General features: G+C 35.7%; 3 protein-coding genes across 5 annotated transcripts; 1 reads left to right on the plus strand and 2 right to left on the minus strand.

The window, feature by feature from the left end:
- Positions 1,985–8,400, minus strand: LOC104756910. The gene is made up of 14 exons (XM_010479565.2): positions 8,134–8,400; positions 7,608–7,715; positions 7,385–7,516; positions 6,201–6,707; positions 5,964–6,078; positions 5,526–5,846; positions 4,890–5,375; positions 3,943–4,784; positions 3,772–3,857; positions 3,465–3,683; positions 3,210–3,338; positions 2,696–3,040; positions 2,428–2,543; positions 1,985–2,278 (listed from the first exon to the last, which is right to left on the minus strand). The coding sequence occupies exons 1-14, from the start codon at positions 8,248–8,250 to the stop codon at positions 2,181–2,183; spliced, it is 3,621 nt and encodes a 1,206-aa protein (XP_010477867.1). The 5' UTR covers positions 8,251–8,400; the 3' UTR covers positions 1,985–2,180.
- Positions 9,330–11,721, minus strand: LOC104756911 (NADP-dependent alkenal double bond reductase P2-like). Of its 2 annotated transcripts, none has more exons than XM_019239318.1 (5): positions 11,476–11,721; positions 10,851–11,031; positions 10,072–10,238; positions 9,897–9,964; positions 9,330–9,803 (listed from the first exon to the last, which is right to left on the minus strand). In XM_019239318.1, exons 1-5 carry the CDS (start codon positions 11,719–11,721, stop codon positions 9,425–9,427), a joined length of 1,041 nt encoding a protein of 346 aa, XP_019094863.1. In that variant the 3' UTR covers positions 9,330–9,424. The 2 variants fall into 2 exon arrangements, with proteins under 2 accessions (XP_019094863.1, XP_010477868.1); XM_010479566.1 differs by having other exon boundaries at positions 9,897–9,979.
- Positions 14,684–18,568, plus strand: LOC104756912 (truncated transcription factor CAULIFLOWER A-like). Of its 2 annotated transcripts, none has more exons than XM_010479567.1 (8): positions 14,684–14,964; positions 16,203–16,281; positions 16,382–16,452; positions 16,555–16,654; positions 16,818–16,859; positions 17,070–17,111; positions 17,686–17,831; positions 18,125–18,568. In XM_010479567.1, exons 1-8 carry the CDS (start codon positions 14,780–14,782, stop codon positions 18,216–18,218), a joined length of 759 nt encoding a protein of 252 aa, XP_010477869.1. In that variant the 5' UTR covers positions 14,684–14,779; the 3' UTR covers positions 18,219–18,568. The 2 variants fall into 2 exon arrangements, with proteins under 2 accessions (XP_010477869.1, XP_010477871.1); XM_010479569.1 differs by having other exon boundaries at positions 16,388–16,452.

Raw genomic sequence — 20,067 nt, forward strand, 5'->3', positions numbered from 1 at the left:
AGATACTCGTTGGCATCAGTGTTTGTTTTTGCTCAAGGCCGTGCGGGCCCAACTCACGTGATACCGATAGCTCGATGGACTTTGTGGCCAGAGAGTGGGAGTGGTATGTTGCTTCGGATGACGATCCGAGAGCGCGCTTGAGGGTGACGACCCAAGAGCGGGATATGTGAGGCTCCCTGGATACCGTAGCTGTGAGCCGCGGCTCGGCAGTGAGCCGGTATGTCTCGAGGGTTGCGACCCGAGAGCGGGGGGAGTGGGCGCGTGAGACTCCCTGGATACCGTAGCTGTAGGCTGTGGCCTGGCAGTGAGCCGGTATGACTCGAAGGTTGCGACCTGAGAGCGGGGTGTGTGTGTGTGTGTGTGTGAGTGACTTCCTGGATGCCGTAGCTTAAGGCGGTTGGCCTGATAGCGAGCCGGCATGATTCGATGGTTGCGACCACGGACGGGGGAAGCACTGAGTTGTGAGCAAATAGTGTTTATGATGCGAGTATATTGGCTAGAGGGAGACCTCGAGGGTCAGTCGGAGGTGTGCGGGCTGTTGCGACAGTGGCACGGGAAACCTTGGCTGACGGTGTTTAGTCCGGTCTGGGGACGTGCGGGCCGTGCAGACGGTGGCACGGAGGTCCTTGGCAGATGGACGGTATTGCGGGATTCGGGGACGAATCCATATTGGTGGGGGATCATTGTAACGCCCGCGAACCAATTTGTGTATTTTTGGTGTGGGTGTCGATCGACACCCTTGGTGGCATCGATCGACACCATGTTTTTCCGGTTTGGTCGGGTTTGATTTAATTGCCGAATTGGTTCGGTTTGGTTTGATTTAAAACCCTAATCGTGTGTTAAGTGTCTGGGACGAAAGAAGGGTTTCAGAAAGTCTCATTTGTCGCCGTTGAGTGAAAAGAAAGAGAGAAAAGAGAGGAAAACGTTTCTGGGATTTTCTGGGCTTGTTCTTGGAGTTTTTGGAGAGATCTGAAGCTGTAGGAGGGTTATCTGTTGCTGGAAACGAAGGGGGAGCTTCTGGAGGTGTTGTTTTCCACGTTTCTCAATCCAATCTTCCTGTTCTTGAGGTGAGTGCTTGACCATGGTTGATCTAAGCATGAGATCTCTCTTGTTTTGTGTGTTTCTTTGCTGTTTGTGTTGTTTTGTTGCTTGGGTTCGTTGCTTTTGTGATTCCCAGTGATTTCCGAGTCGTTTGGTTGAGTTTGAAATGGATTCGAGATGATTTGGGAGGAGAGTTCAACTTTCGGATTCGCGCAGATCGTGATTGCAGAGGAGGCATCGATCGACACTCAAGAGCATCGGTCGACACCATTCTGAGGGGCATCGGTCGACACTGTTTGGCATCGGTCGACACCTTTGTTGTAGCATCGATCGACATCGTTTGGCATCGGTCGACACTAGTCTTATCCGAGACTTGTTTTTCCTGGTTCGATGTATTGTTGTGTGTTGTTTGTTTTGCTTAAACTTGAGGGTCTCATTTGCTTGTGTGTATAACCTAGTAGATGGGAGGATGGCCTCACTAAGTATTTATGATAATACTTACGCATCTCAATTGTTGTTTGTGGTGTGCAGGTAAAGGAAAAGTGTGATCGTGGAATCAAAGGCGATGAGGGGGAGGATGTTCTAGAGGCTTGATTGATTGTGTTCTAGCTGTTGTTAGGTTGCTAGATTAAGTCAGTGGAACATTGTAGGATGTTAGCTTTTGGTTATTTCTTTATTTGGATTATGTTGCTATTGAGTATTGGGTTATTAAAGTTGGAATTCTATTGGATTGAATGGAAACTGTTTTATTTGGTTATCCCTGGTTATTGGTTGATGTTAGGATGTTAGTGGGTATGGGACCACTAGTAAATTAAGGTATTAAAAAAAAAAAAAAACGGAAAGAGTTGTTTCAGATATATATATAAGATTCAACTATATAAGATTCAACTAGATATAATATAGGAAACTGAGAAACGTTACCTATATACATAAGATTCCCTTATTTATATCATCATCTATCATATATACTTCTTTCTTACATTTTCAACTAGATAATAACTCCTCAACTTGTATTTAAAAGTTATGCGGTAAAATTTACGAGCATAAAAAAACTTGTAATTGTATTTGTACCCAATCAAAGCCAATTTGGCAAAAACCCTCTTTAGATGTTAACTGGGTTTGCCCTCCTTGATTTGAGTTTACTTTTCCGGATTGCAATAAACCAGAAGCTGACCATCTTCACTTGCTATGCATATATTTTTTGAATCATCTGTACTTATGCATGAAACTCTTTGACCTGAACAAATTCCATGTAACAATTAATAACTTTTGAGGATTGGCTTCACATATCTGCTTAAACGAACTTAATATAAGGGGAGATGCTTTGTTTCCGGAAACATATATATATATATATATATATATTTACGACTTTGAATCAATGTTTACCTTTGAAATCATGGAGAAAGCCAAGTTTAGCACCGGTGGACAAGTCCCACAAATACACAAGTCCATCAAGGGTGCCTGCTACTCCATGACCTGATACTGTGCCCACTGCACTAGCCCTGTTTTCCATAGCCAATGAACCACGGATTTAGAAATGTTAGTATTTCATACACCTTACTTCTCATATGTCCTCAAATCAAAACTACTTCTCTAAGGATATGGAGAAACCAGATGAGCATAACAAGAAAATAGAATAGATGTGTGATGATACCTTGGATCCAATTGACTTCCCAATATGACTTGGTCTTTTACAAGCAGAGCCACTCTCCAACATCTAGCTGGACTTTCTACACCATCACATTTAGGGTTTGAGTCAAGATCAGTAGAGACTAAAAGCCAGATGGCAGTGTCTTTGACTTCAGCTGGAACCAATGTTTTGTTGTCGATCCCTTTTGAGAACCATAATTTTGTTGCAGCTAAAATCATGTCAATGTGATCCTCCATTGTAGAATGACTATATATAGGATGCCACGCAAACAAGCTGCTCGGTATGAACTCAAAGATCATTTTGCTGGGAGATACAAATCTTGATACTAGACTTCGCTTTGAAATATCCCTAGGTCGAGAATAGAAAAAATTAGCAGGCAAGCAATCATGGGAAAATGAAGCAAAGAGAAAGCAAGTTTGGTTGATCCTCAGCATTCCTAGCAGATATAACGTTCTGTAATTTAACTCAGAGATAGGTAGAGAAAAAAAAATTCAAAGATAGAGAGGGAACAAAATACCATATTGTAAATTCTCCGATACCATTATGCCCGATAACGAGATGAGGACATTTTGGGATCTTCTTCAGTTCCACGATGCATGAAGATATGCAAGGATTTGCAAGTGTAACGAATTCTTCAGCCGGACCTCTACAATTTCAGGAGAAGTGAACATTAGCAGAAAGTTCAACAATGATGATCCAGCCTGCAGCTCCACACAAAAGAAGGATCTGACAACTATTTTAAGATTAGAACAATGAATTCTTTTGAGAGAACCTCCAATGAGAGTTCATGTCCCAGACAATAAGGTTTCCACTTTTAACAGCTACAATGAGATAGTTAGGATCGCACACCACCACGCACTGCACACTGTCATCTGCTTGAAGTTTTGTCACAAGAGAAACATGACCAGTTTTCACCTGGACAATCCTCACTGCATTCTCCTCAAAGCAGGCTGTTGTACAAGTCAAACACGAGCAATCAATATCTCTCTTCCTGTAAAACGAAAAAGAGTAATCCCTTAGCTGATATCTTTAGTCTATATTTTTCTGTACCGTATAAAACAGTAAAAAGAAGTCCAAACCTGCAATAAGGTGTTTTGATGTTGCCAGTAAAAACAAGATGCTCCCCGTCTGGGGTGAAGTGAAAATAAGATCTTTCGAGTGTTCTCTGAGAAAATATAACAACTATCAGATAGCTAGAGAGGAAAAACAGGTATAACATAAGAAACGAAGAAAAAGTTAAATGAATTTACATTTCCACCAGACTTGTCATCCACAATGGGGAGTTTGACAGAAGTGTGACCAATGACAGAGGGGAATCCTTTGCTTGGTGCTTTAGCTGATATCTTGTACATAAACAGGGTACTAACTCTATCCTCTGTAGCAAAGCTGAACACGCAAATATAGATTTCATTTCCAACAGACTTGAGTAATACTGATGAAACAGGCATGGGATGAAAGTAGCAGCCAAGCAGCTCAGCAGTTTTCTCCATCTCATTGTTGATCTTTACATCCCTGTTCAGCTTTAAATTTGGACTAGCTGGAGATTCCAGTACAGACGTGCTTTTCTCGCTAGTATTTTCCTTATACTGAGAATTTGTAAAAGGTGGTTCAGAAACTTGGATGCCGCATGCCTCACCAGTATTGGCTTGGAAATCCTCAACTTTTGAAGCTGGGAATGAGGATGGTGATATACTTCCATTTCCAAAAGCATGAGCTGACCTCATATCTTGTTGTAACGCCTCATTGCGTTTTACACTGAGTAATGTATTGTTATCCACCTTCACCAATTCGGGTCCCTGGTATTTTTCTGTTACATGACCGCTTTCATTTCCCCGTGGATTTGTTCTATTTGATTCGGAGTTGGTAGACAAGGTCGGCTGAATCTCCAACAAACGTGGAATTTTAACAGGAGACATATTCCTTACGGAGTCATCACCTCCAGTATTTCTGCAACTGTTTTCACTTTCAGAGGATGAATTTCTATTTCTTTTCTGTTGATTGATCGAGACTCTTTTCCTGCTATACACCTTATGTTTTTCTTTTTTGACAGAACCAACTTCAGTAGGGGTTGTGCCAACCACGAAACCAGTACCTGCAAGCAATTAGACTCATGCTTATAGTACACAGTAGACGGATACAGTCATGCAAAGCTTATGGGTGGACGCAAATTGTGCTATTGATAGATTTAGCGTACTACCTTCAGTAGAACAACAAACTGTACTCTTTGGTTCCTTGTTTTCAGAGTAGTGTTCTGTCTGTAACAAGTTTCCATCTTCTGCAGAGAGTTCCTTCGATTCTTGGGATAAAATCATGTTGGATGAACTGTTGCATTGTGGTATTGACATGGACTTCTTCAAATATTGGTCTTGAATATTCTCATCCACAATAGTACTAACATCATGTGAAGATGGGCCTATGATCTCAGTGGTCGTCAAAGCAGAAACCGATAGATCATTTACTATTGCAACATGTTCTTCGGCTACGGGGATTTTAGGAAGGTCTGCTGGATAAGCTTCCTTGGAAGAAGAGATAATATGACCACTCCTAGGACCATCCAAGTGAGGCTCATCAAAACTGTCAGGGGCAATGGCTACATTACTTGCAAAATCCTGATCGGGATCTGGAGCAGCAACTTGCATATTCTCATCATCTTCACTAGGTTTTCTTATCGACAGTGACACAACTGCAAATTTTGAAGACTATGGAATAAGAGAATACTTCATGAATTACTGCTTTTGTGGAAAAAAATACTGCAATCTGAAAATCTAAAACAGAGTATAATTCAAGCCTTTCCTAAGGGTTAACTATGTAAAGGATATGTAAATTAGTATACCAGTTCCTGACGCATCATCAAGTTGGCTCGTTTTGCAGTTGTCTGACATGTAATTTTTTGGAGGCTTCTTGCATGAGAACTTCTTGAGCAATGGTATTGCTTGAGGAAGTAGAAATGACATCATTGATTTGACAGTATCCTGATCAGCTGAATCAGAATCACTATTTTTAGAAGTCAGAATCAAAGTAGAGTCAGCTAAATCCTCTGCATCTGGTTCAGCTAAAAGCCCTTCACCGACTACCATGTTAGCAAGGGTCAATTCTTCTCTTTGCTCGCAACTTGTATCATCATCATTTTTTGGAGCAGAACTTATGTTGTTATCTGCAAGAATCAGACAAAAAGGAATCCATGAAAAGATGCAGCCATAATGATTACAATCTTCTTACTGCTAGATGTTGACATCTTGGTATTAAACAAGTTAGAATGAAAAGCTAATACCTTGCTGGAAATCAAAACTATCAGGTGCACAAAGACTGGTACCAGTCATATTTTGGCTTTCATGCAGAAAAATATCATCGTTGGGTTTGGTTTCCTTTTCTTGCAGCCCATGAAGCTGCAAAATTTAATACTCTCACTGTTTGAAACAACTTTCCTGGTGAAACAAAGTCTATTACGCTAATATATCAAAAGAAAAAGCTTTCAAGAAAAGCATACTAGAAGTTCTTTATGGATTACCTCTTCAGAAAAATTAGATAATGGCTTTGATTTACAGCTGCCAGGAAGCGGGTCTATTTCTTGAATAGGGGTGACAACTTTCACTGGTGGTGGCTTTTCTGATGGTAGAGATGTATTTTCGTTTGTAGCATGACTAGCATGCAACTGCTCTGGTGGTGCTACTTTCAGGCCAACTGTCTCCACTTCTTCTTTTACTGAGAAGATTGGCCCTGCTGCAGAATTTAAAATCTCGCCACCCGATAATGAGTCTTGGAATCTTTGCTTTTTATGACCATCTTTAACTATTGAATTCTGGTATGTCATTCCAGGTTTCCTGCTTCTTTTCTTTCTAGCCACTGGCATGTCCAGATAATATAATAAATTTGGATTTGCACACATGGCTGGCGTTTCATCATTGGCTCGGATTTGAGAGGCCCTACTGATGGAGCTAGTTTCTAGCATTCCATGGGAATTGGTCACAAGTTCCCGGAGCAACCTCTGAACCAACGGGTTTTTGAAGCCAAAAAACTGTAGCAAACAAAATTGTAGTCATCTTAGACCGCAAAAAAAAAAAATTAACCAGATCACAGTGGTAGGATCAGAATAACTACAAGCCAAGTGATAATGATAGTGACCAACACCTAAGGAAGGCCTGGAAAGCAAAACATTTGAAGAATTCTTAGCTAAAGTCATATGCTCAACTTGTCTGACGGGAATGCAAGGACATGCCAAGTACCACGGCTTTTCCTATATATCAACTTAGAATTGAAAAGTCCAAAATGCAAGGATACCAAAGTAAGCGTGTAATGACAAAAGACAGGCTGTTTTTTTTTTTGTAGCAGACGGCAGTAGAGGCCTCCTTATCAGGAAGGCATGATCACAGCTTATAGATCCCCACATCTTAATTGTATCCTTTTTAATCTATTTGGAAGGGCAATATTTATACTATAATGTTCCAAGACTAAAAAAGAAATGCAGACTAGATAATCGAGCATGTAAAGTTCACAAGCATACATATAGTGATCATGTGGCCAACTATTAATTGTTCTTCAAAAGCTTCGCCAAATCATCTCAAGAACATTACTGGAAAGGCAATGCGCATGTTTAATTTTAAAACATCTATATTATTGTAGATTAGACTTGGTCATAAAAGTAACAAGCAAGATGGTCTAAACAAGGTAACAAAAAGAAAGTGAGATGTGTACCTCCATGCCGTTCATCTTGCATGCAAATCGTTTTCCATGCCATATTTTTAAGTGGGAGAATCCCGTCTTCTGAAACTTTCCCCATGCAATATCTGGGGTCTGCCCCGTCCATGATTCATCTAAATATCTAATCTGCATCAATATAGTAAGACTTTGATGCATATTCTTTTTAAAAAAAGCATACACAACCTTATAAAGATTTTTTATGAAATCAGCAACATACCAGAAACAAAGGTCCTTTGGCACCTTCTTCAATCTCCATGTAATATGTGTTCCCATTGTGATCTCGAACAGCTTTGTAGCCCACAGGATAAGGGAATCGGTCTTTACCCTGAAGAAATATAAAGCTAAGTAAACAGGAATTATGCAAATAAGTCGTAACAAAAGATCTTCATGAACTGAGAACACTCAAATTACAACTTTGTTTTACTTGTTTAATCCCAATCTACATCCTCAGCATAAGGATCTTGTTTCTATTCTCAAATGTAAATCAAAATTGTTCAAAATCAGAGACAATAGTTTCAACTTATACTGTTCATCGTTCATGAGAGTGTGAAAAATGTACAATCAAGCTACAAACGATAATGAACGAGATTAATTTCATCACAGACATATCACCACCATCGAAGATTCTTAAACATGAAGTCAATCAAATTCTAATTTCTAAGGAATTCAATAAGTAGCAATGAAATTGAGAGATAAAAAGAGCTATAGATTGATGAACTGAGAGAGAGAGAAGGAAACCCAACCCTAGATGAACTCCAGTACTTCTTATCCCAGGAGGAGCCGCTATAGAGAGCTCCGACGGAGACGATTTCTAGGTCATCAGACTTTCTATCTTGTGAGACGACTCTTGGGCTCGCCATTGAAAGTGTGAATTGAAACGCCTATACCTCAGCACCGGAATCGGAGAAGAAATCGCGACGTCTGAGAACGGAGACACAGCGAAGAAATGGGAGAGGGAGAGAGAGAGAGAGAGAGAGATTGTTCTGAAATATCTGAATTGAGTCGCGGGAAATAAAATGATTCCCTTCCCTCCATAACTATCAAACAGCAGACAGATCAATTTAAAAACAAAAAAGCTCACTTTATTGGGCTTCTCGGCCTATATAACTTTAACTGGGCTAACCACTTTAAACTTTGAAGGGTGTGTGTATTGGACTAGTCACTATAATTATTCATGATTCAAACAAAGATAGTGGTGTACTCTTAACATAAAAGAACTCGTAAACAATTAGTTAAATACTTAAATAAATTTAGATATGACATTAACAATTAGTTAAACAATGCTGTAATAATAATATTAACTAGATTAGCACGGGTTGAAATTTCTTTTATTTATATTATAATTTTAGAATAAAATATAATTTCTATGATTATTTTTTATAATTTTTTTGTTTAAAACATTATGCAATAAAATCATATGCTAAATATGATGAATTGAAAAAAACACATATTTTATAAATTTTATATTGTTAGTTTTGTAATTTATATATGAGAAATTGTTATGTTTGTTGTTTGTTTTTATTTTAATTTTTGAACATGTTTGGTGAAAGTTTTTTAATATGATTCGTGTTTAGGTAAGATTTTATTTTCAACTGCATTATAAGATTTCAGAAATCACGATTAACTGTGATAAATTGCCAAAAATTTATTTTATTTTACGTCTAACAGTATATTTTTATGCCTAACAGTATATATTTTGTAACAATACATGGAATACTAAAAATTTTATTTTGGAATGTATAAATCATTGGAATATTATTTTTAAGAGAATTTTTTGGTATATTTTTAAGTGTATTCATATAGCATACGGATTGACCAATTAATCTATAGTCTTTTTTTGTAACCATCATATATTTAATGTATAACCTATTTTGTAATCAATTTATAAAAATTATATAGTCTATAAAAAAAGTTGTGTACTTCCGTTTTATTATATAGGAGATATCAAAGAATGCCTAAAAACAAAGAGTCTGACTCGTGTATCTACTACTTTCCAAGGGATAAACAATAGAATATTAAAATCCAACGTCTCACTCACTCACGAGCAACCACAAAGAGTTGATTCCCGACGTTTTTTCCTTCGAAGAGTCCTAACAGACAAGAAGGCCCACTCTCGAATCCTTCGGCTATGTCCTCAACATATGTTATCCTCCCTTCTCTAATGTGAGGAAGCACAAAGTCCAAAAACTTAGGATACTTGTCGTAGAAATCGCATACCCCAAACCCTTGAATTTGTATCCTCTTGTAAAGGATGGTTGGTAGGTTGTGTACGCCTTCTGGATCCTCTAAATTATACTGTGAGATCATTCCACATACTGCGACACGGCCGTGCAACTTCATGTTTATGAGTACTGCATCTAGCATTTTGCCTCCCACGTTCTCAAAATATATGTCGATCCCTTCCGGAAAACACCTAATAAATTAGTTGTCTTTTTATATTTAGTCAAATATTATTTGTATGATTTTTCTATCTCTATATAAATAAACTAGAGATGTATTTGCTGACCTCTTTAGGGCAGCACTAAGGTCCTTCTCTTCCTTGTAATTGAAAGCATCATTAAATCCAAACTTTTTCTTGAGAAGATCAACCTTCGTTAAGGCTCCATAAAGAAGGATAATGAGAAAATTGCTTTCATGATATATGCATTAAAGTTTGATGTACGTAGAGTTTATATATGTACCTTTTCTTTACTGCCGGCACTACCAACTACATAACAACCCATCAACTTTGCAAATTGTCCCACGAGCTGACCAACTGCGCCAGATGCGGCTGACACGAAGACGGTCTCTCCCTTTTTAGGTGAACAAACTTCGTAAAATCCAGCATAAGCTGTCATACCAGGCATACCTATTCGGATCAAATGAAAACAATCAAAAACACTAGAATTTTAATTGCTAGTTATCATTTTTGCATATATGTGTTAATTTTAAGAAAATTATTTTTTGGAGATTTTTGTAATATAGCCTTTTTATTTATCTGATAAATGCAAAATATTTTGTGGATTAGTGTTTGATTTTATAGTTAACAAATGAAAATTTTATTTTAATCAAATATTAAAGGTTATGATTCATTTAAAACAAAATATACACTTTATAAAGCGTACGCAAACACTAATGCTTGCAAATAATCAGAGGAAATAAATGAGTGTGAAACTCAAATACATAAGAAAGCTAGCACAACGAGTTATCTCCGAAGTTTGAACAAATGTAGCTAAATTTAGCCATCCAAGCAAACTTTTGATGACGCATTAGAAACTTATAACTAATCCAAGACCAGAAGATAGTGACCTATGTTTCCATGCCTAACACTCGTATAAAGAAACAAATAAAGCAAAAGATAGCCATGCTTTTTTGCAAAAATGCTATCAAATCAAAAGACAAAATAATGATGAAAACCTAATAATGAAGCATCACATAGCCATGGCTTTTTTACTACCAAACTAAGAGTGAGATAAAATACCAAGAAGTCCAGTGTAGTAAGATAATGGAACATCGGTGTGGTGGATCTTGAAGTGTGAGTAAAGAGTTAAAGTAATAACACTGTACTCCTCCCATCCAACTAGTCCCCAGAGTAAGTCGCCCTTTTTGTAATCTGGATGCCCTGAATCTATCACTTTAGACACTCCAAGTCCAACGATTGGCTGCACACACACCACATTGAAGTTATCTTTAACACGAAGTAGAGAAGAAACAAATAAAAGAAATCAAACTCTCAAAAGAAATTTTCTATTTTGTTAGCTAGAGACATAATTTCTTCGAGAACACCATATTACAAGTGTTACAATATAATGGTGATCAGACATCAACATTGCCAGTTTAATATTACTGAAAATGCCCTAACACATCCTTTTCATACTAAAATCTCTTGCCGGATTCTTCAAAACGTTTTCACAAGAAAGGTACCAACATGCATTATCGAAATATATATTATAAAACTAAATATAAATTTTCAAATCCATTGTTGGTTAGAGGAAACGAACGCAATAAACACAGACAATATAGTAAAATAATTTTATTCCCATTTCAGTGGAGATTTCCAATTTTCTTAGAACAATGGAAATTTATGTATTTGTCCTTTTTCATACCACGCCGGTCTCGTACGGTGGAACGAGGGAAGAAGACAAGGGTTCAGGCTTTCCCATGCAAATGCGCATGTAAGGATCGCAAGACAAGTAAAGATTCTTCACCAGAACTGACGTGGATCCCTCCGGAAGCTGTAGATCGATGGTAGTTGTGGTTAATTTAAAATTGGATTCTTTTGGGAATCCCCTCACATAGTCTGGGAATATGATTTGCTTGTTGGTCACCGTGGCTGCTTCTGCGCTCGCCATTTTTTTATCGTATTCACGTACCTTTGATGACTAAGATGATTTCTAGCTCCTTTAGTAATTACGTCAATCGTGTTTCTGATTTTTGTAGGTTTCTCAATGGTGTGATTGTGATCATACATTGTTCATACACACCATTTGATTCCTTTGCCTCATTATTGGTTGATCCAATTTCTTCGGGAGATAAATAAGGAAAACACTGACTACTATTTTTTTTTGGAAAGTACAATAGTAGTCTTATGAATAAAGAGTATCTATACTAACCATGATTTATATATGAAAAAATCAGTAAATGTACGTACATATGTACAAAAATTTTCAATCTGCAAACACACTCAATTGGATTGGATGACACAGGGTTTAAAAGGTTAACATTGAAATCGCCTTGCTATTTTATTCATATGATGATAGATATTTAGAGGAAAAACCATGTCGTTTAGAATAGAGGGAAGACCGTACTATTAAGGGCCTGACTGGTTCAAACGCTGCGGTTGTGGTTGCGGTTCTGCGAGATTGCGGAAGCGGGCGATTGCGGTTTCAAAGCGTTATTAAGCGTTTTGAACGACTGGTTTAGCGGTTTAAAATTGATGCGTTTGCGGGAGGTTTACGACTGGTTGACCAGCGGGTGCAATAGCGGTTGGAACATAATAAATGTGATATATAATTATATAAATGTTTTAAAATATCAAAAACTTTATTAAACTTGATTTATAATTAAAATTCATTAAAAATACTAAAATAATTATTAAAAAATAAATAAATTTCATAATGAAATACTTATTACTTTATGCATTTGGATTTTTACCAAAACTTTAATTAAGTAATTTGATAAATGACTAAAACATATGTTTTAGATCGTAGATCTTCTTTCTTAAATCTCACACACTCAATAAGTTTTGTGGGGCAGTATTTGCATCGGTAGTAATGATCAAATGAGAGTTGAGAAGAGTCACTCGTGATTTGTTTTTATTTTTCACAAATAATCTTATTTTCTTAAATTTCTGATGAAACGTTATATTTATTTAGATTTTTTTGAACTTATGTGCGATGTGCCATTAAATTTACATCAAGTTTTCCGGGTTATTGTTAATTGAAATATTATTTTCTTCCAATTATTTATTTTTTTAATATTTTCAATCGTAACCGTACTTCATTTTCTCCCATCCTTACTGAATAAAATAGTTAGATAAAAAATATATAAAAAATATATTTCATTATCATTGATTTGTTTCAAGTTTTTTCTCAAAAAAAAAAAAAAATTTGAAACGCAAACGCCCGCAACCGCAAACGCTTGCGGGAACCAGCTTTTGGAATTCAACGGTTGGGAGCGATTGGGAGCGACTGGGAGCGATTGGAAGCGATTTGTGTGATTGGCCCCAAACGCTAGCAACCGCCCGCAAACGCAAACGCAGCGTTTGCGGGAGCTAGCGGGAGAACCAGTCAAGCTCTAAGTATCAACAGATTGTGCGCTTTATGACAAAAGAAAAAATATGTGTAATGTTTTTTGGCCATAAACTCAAAATGTTCTTTTAGTCACATTTTTAGCACTTGGTTTGTTGGTCATTTACCAAACTAAATTTTTATGCTTAATTAGTAGATTCATTCTCAAGAAAAAAAAAAAGGAAAATTTATATACATGTTAATGAAAAGATACAAAACTAAAAAAATAAATTCATTTCAAAGAAAAATATATATATTGATCCAAGTTGCAACTATTCAAAACATATATATATATATATGTATATATGAAAGATTTTTTTTGTTTTTTATTTATTTTATATGTGATAGATTTTAATATGGACAAAGGAGCGTGTACTGCATACGTAAAGAAAGGTGTCGATGATGGAGAATCAGCGGATGCTGTCGCCAAGGGCACGAGCTTTAGATTCTTTTAGTTTTGCTCTAAATGTTATGTTGTAGTACTTTTAGTTGCTTTAGTTGCTTGCTTCTTATCTCCACATAAACAAAATGAGACTCTCTACATATTCTCTAGTACGTATCTCATTCCTGATCCTTTATTCCTACGTACGTATACGTAGTACGTACTAAATGAATAAATCCTGTTATATAAGTTACTATCATTTAGTCTGATCAAACCATGCGGTATAATCATATATATGATGACTATTAGGAAATAATCAATTTGGAATTACTCTTTTGCAGGATTTTTGAATTTAGTGTTAGACCAGCCAAGAAAGAAAATGTTAATTTTTTTACCCAAATTATCAAATGTTCATTTTTGAGTATATATTTGGCTATTTAATACAATAAACCTTAATTTGTATTTTGGATTTTTCCTTAATTTGCCCAAATTTATAATTACTTTTTTTTTTCTGAAGTTTCGTTATATCCAACGTGAAAATCTATCGACTCAACAGAATACACAATTGTTAAACTGAGTTCAACTCTACGAAGAAACATCTATATGTACTTCACTGTTACCGCCGAGCAATTAAATCTCTATAAGTACTTTTACTACTACTTACGTCTTGTCCCACTTTATTTATGTAAAATCCTACCTCATCAATAACCATTATAAATTAAGTCAGCGAAAAAAAAAAAGTTTTTTAAACTTCAGAAATCCACAGAGAAATCTCCGCCGTCAATACAAAGCGAAGGCGACACTTGGGAAAGCTCAGTGGTTCCGTACATATTTCACTCTTGTCTAGCGCCTAACCCATTTTTTTACGTCACGAGGCGTTGATAACCAATTACTGTTTTTTTTATTAGTGGTCAGTCACTGTTGGTTATAAGTACGTTGTACAGTATACGAGATTAACACAGACTCGACACTAGGCAATGGAAGTCCAGTCAGACCAATGAGAGGTCGACAACACATCCTAGAAACCAACTCTGGTTTATTTCCTTGGCTTAAACCCACTATTTCCAAAATATCTATCTCCTCTTTAAATAAAGAGTGAAAGGAGGACTCTTTCTTTCACATTATTATCATTATAAAGGAAAGAAGAAAAACTTTCCTAATTAGATCAAAGCTTCGTCGTCGTTATCTCTCTTGTCTTTGGAAATTTTTCATATATAATTTTATTTATTTTCACGAGAAATGGGAAGGGGTAGGGTTGAATTGAAGAGGATAGAGAACAAGATCAATAGACAAGTGACATTCTCGAAAAGAAGAGCTGGTCTTTTGAAGAAAGCTCAGGAGATCTCTGTTCTTTGTGATGCCGAGGTTTCCCTTATTGTCTTCTCCCATAAAGGGAAACTATTCGAGTACTCATCTGAATCTTGGTAATTGCATAATTCCGTTTTTTAATCTTATTTTTAATTAGTGTGCCTTTGTTTGCCCTAAATAGTAGTTTTTGCTCTAGTCAAGTTCTTTTCCTGGGTCTCCTCTTATCTGTCGTCTTTTATGAAAATTTGTCACAGATTTGGTATCTGAGTACTTGGATCTACGAATTAATTGTGTTAGTCAAACCATTAGTTTATATTTTATTAATATCAAAAGAGAATAAATTTTTGTTTAGGGCTTTTTTTATGAACCCTAGCTAGAATACGATCTACTAATACTGATAGTAGCATGGATTAATATATAATAAATCATCAGTATCTTCTTGAATCTGGATATTTATACATTTTGCTTCAAGTCGATCGAGAATTATGTATTTTAGGTATAGAACGAAGTGATGTTTATGTTCTATACTACGTGATTTTGCCTTTAATTTTAAGAAAGCTATCCTTATGAACACACATATGTTTAATTCTAGCCTGTTTTGTATATGGACCATCGAAATTATTATATATGTAAAGTCTAAATTTTATAGAGAAAACTTTTCCAAATGGTTTATAGATATAGAGAAACTGGAAATAAGGATGTGACATCTAAGTAGGGAGTCTTTGACCTCTGGGGATCAATATAAAAGAGAGTTAGCAAACAAAAAATCAATAGAAAAGAGATCATTCTTCTCCGTACTGATGGTCAAACTTAACTTCAACAGCTGTTCTTTAAATTTTAGAAAGAAAGTTCACAAATTTTTATTTATTTATTACCTTATACATATATACCATGGTATACATGACGTTCTTATAAATGTCTAATTATAAACATAAAAATAATAATTGAAGAATCTGACACCCAAAGCTGGGCATAGGGCGCTTCAATACGTCTTGAGGTGTGAATTTAGTAGATTCAACTGTTCATTTTTAATTATATGTAAAAAATGGTAGTTATCAGTAAAATTTCTAGGGTTGATGAGTCACAAAACTAGAGATCAACTCTATTCAATAGACACTATGTTTGCATATAGCTAATTATTTAGGAAACTCTACACAATTGGATGCTATATTTTGGGTAAATCGTTACATTAACTAGAAAGAAATGGCCTCTTGTGCTAAACTGTGAAGATATTTTGAGTATGCGAAAGGTGGTAGTACTTATATCTATAAATTATATATATATATATATATTAATGTAATATGAAGAACTTGTGATGTGGTTGAATCTAAACTAACCCTAAGCTTAATGATAGCATGGAGAAGGTCCTAGAACGCTACGAGAGGTACTCTTACGCCGAGAGACAGCTGACTGCGCCTGACTCCCACGTTAATGTACGTTTAATTGATCTTCAATAAATTTATGTATAAGTTGGATCTTGCGTGCGATTTAACTTGAAATTATTGGCTTACGTATGGAAAATTATTTGTGAAGGCACAGACGAACTGGTCAATGGAGCATAGCAGGCTTAAGGCTAAGATTGAGCTTTTGGAGAGGAACCAAAGGTATACGTAATATATATATGTTTAAATTTAATATATATAAACTAAATAAAATTAATTGGAGAATTAACAGAAGATAGAATGGTATGAACTAATCAATCGCAGGCATTATCTGGGAGAAGACTTGGAATCAATGACTCTCAAGGAGCTCCAGAATCTGGAACAGCAGCTTGACATTGCTCTTAAGCACATTCGCTCCAGAAAAGTATGTATATATCCCTTCTAAGCACATACACACACACATGTTGTCGATGCCTAACCATATATATCTGCAGATCTGAGATTGCGTGGATGTATTTATTGACAAATGTTGTATAGTAATTGTCTCCTATATATGAATGAATATGCTTTGGAATTTTTGTATGCAGAATCATCTAATGTATGAGTCCCTCAACCACCTCCATAGAAAGGTACAGTAAATCCATTTCATCTCTCAAGGCATGTGTGTGCATGACTTATGTAATGTTAGAGTTTAATCTTATAATAAGTACAATACAAAAGGTTTTCTATATATATACCATAGGTTAATATATTAGTGTTGAATTACTAGCTAGACTTACATGTACATATAGATAGAGAGAAAGGAGTTAAGAATGGTTTAATTTTTGTGGAAATGACAGGAGAAGGAGATACAGGACGAAAACAGCATGCTTACCAAACAGGTGATCATTGTTTTTTGCATTTCTAACTGTTTCACAACTATTTACTATTCCACTGTTGAACTCCACTTCAATCTACCTTAAGCCACCATCTCTCCACTTTCGGCACCACCAACTCTTTGAAAAATAAAGTTAAATTAATGGTTTCTTTTGATTGGTATAATCATGAGCCTAGCTGCGTGTATAGGTGGGCTTTGTCCGTTTAGTATTAAGGTTGTCTCCCAGATTTGAACTTTGAACTGTCTTCTCATAATCATATATAGTCTATATGTACCACACACATTAGCTAGGAGCTCTGTTTGAGTTTTATTGAGAAGTAAGAAAACGTACAACGAAACTACTTGATTAAGAACAAGTTATGCAGAAACAAATATTATACTAATTTCATTGTACGACGCTAAAATTCGCTTATCATTTGCAGATTTAATTGATAATTAGTTTGCGTTTTGTTTTAAAATATCGTATTACAAAAATAATGTAATATAAATAGAAGTTCCTTGAATAAATGCAAGTAATTAATTAGTTAATTAATAAAAATGATGTATATATAATATGTTTTGGCGTATGAAATCGGTAGATAAAGGAGAGGGAAAACATCCTAAGGACACAACAAAACCAATGGGAGCAGCAGAACCAAAACCATGACGTACCACCGCCGCAACAGTTTCAAACCCCACACCCTTACATGATCTCTCATCAGACTTCTCCTTTCTTAAATATGGGGTAACGGCAGTATTTCATTTTTTTTTTTTTACCTTTTCAAGTTCTTTAATTTCTGGTTATCTTTTTTTTTATATATACCTTGATGTCAAATTCTCATATATAATGTTGGCAGTCAATGAGGCGATGATAGTGAATGCATTTCATATTTAGGGTTTGTGTTATGTGCCATTAATTAAAGGTTAATGACTTAATAACTACAAGCAAGCATGCAATGAATGGAATGGTATATAACTAATATATACATGCATATTATTTTTTAAAATTTTAAATTTGCTTTATGATTGTGATTTCAGTGGTATGTACCAAGGACAAGATCAATCGGCGATGGGGAGGAACAGTCTGGATCTGACTCTTGAACCCGTTTACAATTGCAACCTTGGTTGTTAGGCCGCTTGAATAGACTCCATCGATCTATCAATCGTTAGAAAATAAGATAAGATCGATTCTCTACACACAAGATCTATAAACACCTTAACTAATAGTATCTGTTTGGCTTATCCCATGCATGCTCTTATATTTGGCTTAACCATGACGTACCACCGCCGCAACAGTTTTCCAGTATCATATCAACATCATGAATCCTTTTTCCAAAAATAAAATAAAAATCAAGAACGGAGCCATAAAATGTAATCTTCGGGAACGGAGAGAGTGAGAAAACTAGGGAGAATTATTGTTCGAACCTTTTCTATATTATTATTATCTCTCATCTTATATTGTAACTGTAATACTTTTTTAGATTCCGGAAATATGTATATTGTATTATGAATTAAATCTTTTTTTTGTTATTTAAACAATATATAAACACTAAACATCCTTAGAAGTTAATTAGATCATCATATGTGACGACAACCTTTTCGGTCAATAAAAAACATATTTCAGCGAAGGAAATAAAAAACCCAACCTTTTGGGCCAAAGCAAACCAAAATCCTAGAAAGTGGGAATATTAAACTCTAAACAAAAAATAATGACTTGTTTTGCATTGACAGTTGAAAAGCATTGAAAAATTCAAAATAATAGTAGTATCATAGAACATTTAACATAGTGACCAAACACTTTTTTGAAGAACTTATCTATGAAAAATAAAAGTTTAATAGACAAAACTCATCACAACATCATGCCCCTAACACTATTCATGTTATCATTTTGTCCTATCAAACAAATTAATGTTCTAAATTTGTATTGAATTTAGCAGATTTGGAGTTGAGAACTTTAAAAAGTATATGTTAAAAGATAATGTAACCCCATCTGATTTCGCAATCTCACTTAATGTTTGTAGATGGTAAACATTTACAATCAATAATATCACCTCCTAAACAAAAATTTAGTGGCAATGTCAAATATGCAATGATATTATTTTATTTTTATGTTTTTGAATTTCGAACTAAAGAACTCTTTGCATTACTACATGATTACAATTGTAATCATCCTCGTCCGTTGCACATCCTGGTTGATGAGTTTGTGATCGGCACTTGTGTGAATGCGCTACATAAAGTTCGTTGGTGGAATGGATGAACAGTGTATGGAGGGTAAAACCCAAAAAAGTTTGATTAGTAGATCATGTTGAGGATTTGCCATCTTAGATCTTGGAGGAAACAAGACAATTGGCGAGAGAGAGGGAAAGAAGACTAGGGTCTTTTGTCCTTTAATGAGCTTCAAAACACATTGGAATATACTTGTCTCATATAGTATACATTTTTTGGGCCAAAGAGTCCTTTGGTTTGTTTTGTACATAACTACTGTTACCGATAAGTAGTCTATAATTTTAACTCCTAACTTCTCTAGTACTTCGGCTTCACCGTTCACCCATCAGAAATTCACAATGGAATCAATTTATGCTTTCCATGAATCTCGTTGCACTCTCAATTCTCCTAAGCATTCATTATAAGTTTATGAAAGAGTGTTGATGGCAACGTTGACTCTGGCCGAAACCACAATCTCAGTTTTATACTTCATAGGTGTATTTTGAGTTCATTATACCTCGTAACAGTTTTTGGCGTTTTGTTAAAGGAAAGGGTGAAGAAGTTCTACCCCCCATAAACTCTTAACTCAAGACAAAAACTAGTTTTCTTTCTACGCAAACAACTCAATTGTTTTAGTTGTAGACAAGTCTTTTGGGTTGGTGCTTTGTATGAGATTAATGAGCATCTAAACAATGGCCATCAATATGAAGAAGCTTCGGGCATTTAAAGAAACTTGCTACGTTATTTGGTGAAATTGAGTAGGCTTTGGATTTGAT

Source organism: Camelina sativa, chromosome 17 (genome assembly GCF_000633955.1).
Source record: "Camelina sativa cultivar DH55 chromosome 17, Cs, whole genome shotgun sequence".
Lineage (NCBI taxonomy): Eukaryota > Viridiplantae > Streptophyta > Magnoliopsida > Brassicales > Brassicaceae > Camelina > Camelina sativa.